Source organism: Urocampus carinirostris, chromosome 2, assembly GCF_059441175.1.
Source record: "Urocampus carinirostris isolate Australia breed hairy pipefish chromosome 2, RoL_Ucar_1.0, whole genome shotgun sequence".
NCBI classification, from domain to species: Eukaryota; Metazoa; Chordata; class Actinopteri; order Syngnathiformes; family Syngnathidae; genus Urocampus; species Urocampus carinirostris.
In genome coordinates this window covers 68554147-68561652 of record NC_142350.1, presented here as the reverse complement: position 1 = coordinate 68561652, position 7506 = coordinate 68554147, and the positions used below count along the sequence as shown (strand labels likewise).

Here is a 7506-nt window from a genome sequence, read left to right as displayed (position 1 = left end):
AAACTATTATTTAAACTGGAGTGATTTGTAGTTGTTTTCTGTCCAACAGTCACATAGTTCACACACAGTATCTCACATCATTATGAAATAAACCACCAAGGTGTTACTCAAAATAAAGATGTTTATTGAATAGTAATGCAGAAAAGCACGGAATGCAAATGTGGGTCTGACTTCCAAAGCCTAAAACATGGCTTTTGGGCAATTTATTCCATATTAACTGTGGACAATTCTGTGTATCGTGGACCTGGGAACCCTGAAGACCCGTGACACCACACGGTAGGACAGACCGTGGGCCAGCCAGTATAGGCCCTCCAGCCATGGCCCTGTTCCCTCTTTAGCAGCTCCTGCAGGGCCCACATGACCTTCTTGCTCAACCTTAAGTCCTGAATGAGTTTTGACTTCACATCGAACCATAAGCACAGGATGGGAACATTCCTGTCCAACCTGTCCACGCTTATGGGACAGCCACTCTGGAACACAATAGATAACAGACAATTTAGACTTAAATGTGGGCATAGATGATGTAAGCATCATGAAAACATGTTGAAATGAGCTTTTTTATATCCAATGACAACTCTTTTGAATTAAATTCCTTATGAACCAAGGTTTTTGGGTCGTACAGGGAAGTTTGGTGACGATATTATGTCAGCTTAAGGGTCAGGTGGACTGTTCTTGTGTTTGTTTACTTTTCATCATGTCACACACTAAAGACCCCTACTATATGTCATAAAATGGCATTAAGATACTAATAAGTAGATTGCCATTTATGTCTACACAAACATAAGGTATTATGTGAACGTGCATTGTATGTTAACTTTTACTGTATTTGACCGAACGGGTCATTTTTTTAATGAGTGTACGTACCTTGTAAAGATGAATCGGCACTACATAGCGCCGAAGCTGTCTTCAGTATAGCACATTTCTCCTCCGTTGATTGGAGACACGGAAAAGATGATGAGCTTTCAGGCAATCGGTAATAACACAGCAGTAGCGGGCATTTTTAACATTGCACGAACTCTCCAACTGACACACTACAAGTTGAGACTCGAGTTGTTTACATGTGACGTAGACCAATACGTCACTGAGGTCTACAGCCAATTAATATTACCGCCATCTCCTGGACAGGGGTGGAACCTTGCAAGTCTTGTCCAAACCGTCTCCACTTTGCACTCAACTCGCGGAGGGCACTCCTCTATCGAGGGACCTCACTGGAGGGTTCTCAGGGCCGAGTGAGAGAAATGGGATTGGGCCGTTGACTTGAAAAGCGCTATAGAAATGCAGATCATTTCATTTCATTCAAGAACGTCACGGCTTTATTAACGGACTCTTTGTGGTGAGCGACAGGAGCCGTCTGCCTTCGTTATAATGATGAGGAATGTATCGTTCGCGCACGTCTAGTATCAATGAGGTGTCTCTTTGAATTGATCGACAGGAGCCTGTTCCCATGTAGACAGTGATGTGTCGTTTGCGAACGTAAAATCTCCATGAGCCACTCTTTTGTAGCGTACGACCAGAGCCGGCCTCTGCAATATAATTTAAAGTGGGGAGTCGTTTGCAAACGCGATGGCCCTAGTGACTGACTCGATTTGTGGCCTGTGCAATGTAATAATGAGCTGTGTGTCGTTCTCGAATGCAACGGCACTATTGACTGACTCTTTCTGGGGAACGACAGGAGTCAGGCTCTCTGCAATATAATAATAATGGTGTGTCGTTCCCAAAAGCAACGGCACTCGCGACTGACTCTTTCCAGTAAACACCAGGAGTCGGATCCCTTTAATATAACGATTTGTGGTGTGTTGTTTGCAAATATTATGGTTGTACGAACCAGCTCTCGCATGTGACGGGAATTACAGCTTTTGTTGAGAGAAACGGCTCTTTCGGTCCGACTCTCCAAAATTCCGTGTTTTTTCTGCTTGGGTTTTATTGCCCTAATCCATTTACTAACACGTATTAGTATGTAACTTTATGCACAAATGACTTAAAAGGGAGAGGGAAATGAAGTATAAAATGAAATAGAAAAAAAAACTTAAAAAAAGAAGTTGCTAAAGGGGCAAAGGAGAGAGTGACAAAGTAAAAGCGATCAAAAAGAAGTAAAAGCTAGGAATAAAAAGAAACACTTTAGGGAAAAAATCACACAAAAGGAAAAAGGGGTAAACGATAAAAAAGCAAGAAAATTTGCAAAAGGTGAGGGGGGAAAAAATGAAAAAAAGAGAAGAAAAGCAAGTAAAAAGAAGTAAAACGCTAGGAAAAAAGAAACATGTGAAGAAAAAAAGAGGGGAAAAAACAGAAGAAGTCTCTTGGATCAGTATATGACCAATAACAATGTAATATTATGAACAAAACGAACTTTATTTCCTCGCCCAAAAATCTCCGATTCTAATCCATTGTAAGTGGATTTTGAAATCCCCCAGTGAACTTTGAACTCATTTCAAGGTATTTCCTCCCGTGCGACCGGAAAGCCAAGCGAGTGGAATCCCTGCACCAAACAACCAAATCTCCCTTTCAAATGATTAAAACCAGACTGAAATGCAAAACCATTTCCACCTTTTCCAAATACGTACTCGACAAACGTCGAGAAGAGAGAATCGCTGGCAAAAAGGGACATTGACTCGTCGCTAGGGGGCGACATTGCCTTGCAATTAAAGGAAATCAATATATAAGGTCCCCGTATTTAGCGTTTCATTTGGATATTTAGTTTCGAAGGATAACTCGAGCTGTGATTTTTTCATATCTCTTGTAGTTTTCCTCCAGTCATATTTTTGTTGTACTTCTGTCATATTTTTGTTGTGTTACTGTTGTTTTATTTAGGTAGTATTTGTGGAGTCGTATCTTTGTATTGTCTGTGTTTTTTTTGTCCGACCGGCAGGGGGCCCATTATCTTTACACCGGGTCGAGAGTTCGATTCCCCGTAATGAATTTTAGGGTCAGGGTCTCTCTGTTGAAATTGAGGTTATTGATCATTGATCAGTTGGAGCCGGAACATCGCTTGGGTGGCTTCATCGGTGAGATACCGACATCGAGCTCGCTTGTTTGTCGGACGAGTCGGTTCGACTCGTGGATTTGGGTTGGAGCCAAGCGTCGGGCTTTGGGTTAGACCTCTGGTTAGGATTTTGGTTGAAGCTAGGTATAAACTTTAGGTTGTGGTCACCGGTTATCGGAGCACTTGTAGCTCAAAGGATAAGATGCATGCACCCCACTCAGTATTTTTTAAATATTAACATTGCTGTATTTTGGGTCGAAGTAAACCTACTTCCTACTTATCGGTCTTCTTCTCTTTCTTTTTGTTTGGCCTTCTATCTTTTTGTTTAACGGTCTCTCTTTCTTTCCTCCATTCTTTTTATTCTCTCTCTCTCTTTTAATGTTCTTCTCTCCCGGTCTTTTTTTTAATCGGTCTTTCTCTTTCTTGCTTTCTATCTTTTTCTTTCCCTGTTCTTTCTACTTGCAAGCTGGTAATAAGAAAGTAAGAAGATAGTGTGTAGGTAGTACAAGAGAAGGGGCGTGTCCCTTTTTGGGCTACGAAGTATACCGTAGTAGCAAAAAGTAACCGGCCTCGCTTTAGAAGGATGCTACCTGGTGGGCAAAAAAAGGAGTGCACAAGAGCAAATCGAGGCAGTTCATTCTTTTTATTTCAACTGAAAAAGAGAACAGATCCAAAAGAGAGACTTTCAATAAATTACAAATAAATAGAATTGCCTTGGATTATAAACGAGAATTTCTTCTTCTTCTTTTTTTCTCTCTTTTCTTTTGCGTAGAAAAATTCCAAAACGAAAATATTGCAACCCGACTCCAATCTGAGAAAGAAAACTCCTTGCGTGGATAAATAAATAAATAAAAAATAGATCACATATGAAAACCTCCCCAAGAAAAGTGCAAAAACACATTTGCCCAGCATAAAACCCCTGGCGACCCTCCCCACCTCCCACCCCCGGCTAAAATCTACCTAAAAATTTTAAATAGTTTTTGTGATTTTCATGTTTTTTTTTTGTCGTCGTACGTTTCGGAACGTGAGCCGTGAAAATATTTTTGAAGCGGGGGTCTCTAAGTGGCAACCTGCGGGCCCGTGGCGGCCCGCGGGGATGATAGTTTGAGCTCCCTGCCGTTGTAGGAAAGGTAAAGGGACGGTGCCTATCGTTTGACCGCTAGATGTCGCTGCGTTCTGTGGTGCGACTAAAAAAAAAAACAACGATCGAAAGCGCAAGCGAGGCTACCCGCTACCGAGACTCGTCTCGTGTCGGATCGAGGATCGAAAAAAGAAGAAATTGAAGAAAAAAAGATGAAAACCAAAAAATTTGAAAAATATGAGAAGAAAAAAGAACAAATTAAAGTAAAAAATGAAAAAGGGAGTAAGGAAAACACGAACAAAAATAAATGGAAAGAAAGAAAGAAAGAAAAGAAAAAATAAGAGCATTCAAAAGAAAAAAAATATAGAAGAACAGGGGGGAAAAGGGAAGAGTGAGATTACAGGGAAAAGAGTAGAGAGAAAAAAAGAAAAGAAAAACGAATTGATCCATGTAGCAGCAAGATGGCAGCCAGTCATGCCTGCTCCCAGTAGGTTAGCCTCATCTTCTGGCAAATAAATGCATATATTTTTTTTTTAAAAATGCAAATTTAAAAGACAATTGGTGTATTTTTGCTTATTATTCACGTTAACATTGTTAGTTTTAACTGCTTAAAGTTTGGTATTTGGCCCCTGGGAGGCTCCAAATAATACACACTGTCCCTTTAAGTGCAACCCTAGTAGATGACGGATTCATTTCTATATCCGTTCCGAATGTGAGCTCCGATTTTGTGTAGGGAATGTTTAAAAGCAACATTTTGGAGAAGAGCGGAATGTTTTTTAGCGGAGCCGGTCTCGTCTCGGAAAAGCGAGCTCCGGCGGGCGGGTCCCGGGTCGATTGAGATCGGAACCCGGGTATACCCGGTCCAAGGTCCTTGTTTTTAATCTGGAGATTAAGATGATTGACAAGAAAAACCAGAAGAATCTTATTTGTTGTTTTTCCGGTAAAAGATCTTTTGAAATGCTGTCGCTATTTACACATTGGCCCTTGATATTGATCCCGGAAGAGAATTTGTTTTTCTTTCATGTTGAAATCATCCTGATGGGGCACCGGACCGAAAGACCCCGCGGCTGGCAAAACGGCGGCCACCGGGTGGCGCTCTCCGAGGTACGCGCACCCCGTCGGCAGCTTTTGTGTACTTTTTTGGGGGGCGTTTTCTTGTCATCGCCTAAGTGCAAATATTCCGGTGCGGACGGGAAAGCCCTCGGGAATTTTCCAGCCGGAATCCGGAAAAAGTCACCTGGGGACACAGAGGGGGAAGGACAGACATACGAAAGGGACAAAAATGGTGGACGGGGGAAAGGGGGGACAGAAGAAGACAGAAGAAGCTTTCTCGTTAGACAGTTAGACCGCTTCACAAAAACACAAGAAATATTCCTTAAAAACCCATATACCCTCGATACCAAAAATAGCACGGGAACAGAAAGAAGGTGAAGGAAATAACTCGGTACCGTTGTTGTTATAAATCGGGAAAGAAAAACCTCATTATTCACAAAGAAAAAACATTCACGAAAAACGGGGAAAAAAAAAAACAAAGGAACCGAATAAAAACAGGAGAGCGAAACGATTTTCCGAAACGGAAAGATCATTTTCAAAAATCGAACCCCAAAAATATCCAGAAAAACATTTTTGGAGGGAAAACGAAAGAAAAAAGGTCTCGAACGGAGCAAAACGAGGCAAACGGGGAACGAACGGAAGGAAAATGGAAATCGGGAAAGAAAATACCCCCAAAACAGTGTTAAAAAACAGAGAAGGAAAAAAAATCTAGTCGACACAAAAAAATCTCGAAAAAAAACGGATACAAAATAAAAGGGGGAAACAGAATTGGAATACCTGATTAAAAAAAGCTACGAGAATAATAATTTCCAAAAACGAGGAAAAAAAAAATCCTGAAAAGGATTCTCAAACGCTAACATTTTTCAGAAAATTGCAAAAATGTCTTAGGTTACAATAGCGGATGTGCCCTCTAGGCTGCGCCGACACGAGTGACGATAACGGCAACAGCGCATCGTAGTCCAAATAAGGAACAAGAAGTAAGGAACGAGAGAGAGAGGTATAATAGTCAAAGTAAGGAAGTCCTCTGCAGCCGTCCGATCGGAAAAACAGAATCGTCTTATCAGCTACGCTGGTCGAAGAGAAGAAAGGCCTTTATTTATTTTTTTCTAGCGTGCACGTTTTATATAGACTAAAAGCCGAAGTGGTTTGACGGCGAGGATGCCATCCAATCGGGATAAAGCCCTGAATTTTCCCGGCGCCGGTCGCCTTGGCAACGGGGGCTAAACCCTTTCGTCCGGTCGCTATGGTGACGCCGGGCGAGTGTCTTGTCGCCCTGGCGACAGATACGGCCCCAGCGTTCGAAAAGGACGGGCGTTCTTTGCCGAAATCAAAGAAAGGATCTCCCCCGGACTCCTTTGACTCCTTCGACGTTCACAACCTCAAAATCGGATCACTATTCGTCTCGCCCCGAAGTCCCGCTTCCTCTTTTATCTTTCGTCAAGTCCCTTTTTTTTGTTTGTCTCTTAAGTGGAGGCCTTCTACCATCGGACAGCTGCAAAGGACGTTGCCTAGGAACGCGCCCATCGGGTTGGCGTTCTTTGATCTGCACACCCTCTAGGACAGAACCTATCGAGACGTCATCGAAAGAAAGAACTCGGGGGGGGAACTATAGAACAGATGGCAACGTCCGCCTCTTTTTTTCTACAGGCCTCTCCCGTTCTCCTGGCGAGCGAGGGACATCTACTCGAGGATTCGGGGCTAAGCACTCTACTGAGACAGCCCTGATCAAGCGAACCGATGATCTTCTACTGGCAATAGACTCCGGCGCTTTATCACTCTTGCCGCTGCTGGACCTTAGTGCCGTCTTTGACATCGTGTACCATAATATTTTACTAGAACTGATGGAAAAATGGATCGATCTCAATGCTCTTCCCCCTAAGATTGGATCTGCAACCTCAGTGGAAATATTTCAATCTGAGCTTAAAACACACTTCTATTCTTTAGCATATGAATAACCTAGATTTGATGTTGATAATATCTGTGTATCATTTGCCCTCATGAAGGTTTTAGATCAGGGGATGGTATCATAATAGTCTGTGGTTTGCAATGGTCTTTGATCCGTGCAACCCTTTGAGACTCTTTGTGTTTAAGAGCCAAACAAATAAACAGGACTTAAAGCGAGTTTGCCGGCCGGTCGGCCGTCTGACCTGCTTTCCGGGTCCGGGCGGAGTCAGTAGGGGCGGTTGGCGTCCTTGGGCCTCTTGAGTTGGACTTTGAGTCTCTTCATTCCGATCTGGAAGCCGTTCATGGCCTGGATGGCCGCCTGAGCGCTGGCCGGGTTGTCGAAACTCACGAAACCTGAAGCAAAAACGGCCTTTCAGAAGCCCCGCCTTCCTGCCAAAAGCAAGTACTCGGATAGAGTAGTATTGTGCCGGGATCGCGAAAGGCGAGG

At 42.9% G+C, this 7506-nt stretch overlaps 1 protein-coding gene across 2 annotated transcripts in view; it reads right to left on the bottom strand.

The window, feature by feature from the left end:
• Nucleotides 1-3604: 3604 nt before the first annotated feature.
• LOC148373103 (CUGBP Elav-like family member 3) overlaps nucleotides 3605-7506 on the bottom strand; it is a 35118-nt gene continuing 31216 nt past the window's right edge. For both annotated transcript variants that reach the window (XM_088327601.1, XM_088327602.1), the window contains 2 exons: nucleotides 7262-7412; nucleotides 3605-5298 (listed from right to left, as the gene is read on the bottom strand). In XM_088327601.1, coding sequence (XP_088183727.1) covers nucleotides 7285-7412 — 128 coding nt within the window. In that variant the 3' untranslated portion in view covers nucleotides 3605-5298; nucleotides 7262-7284. The remainder of the gene's footprint in view (nucleotides 5299-7261; nucleotides 7413-7506) is intronic.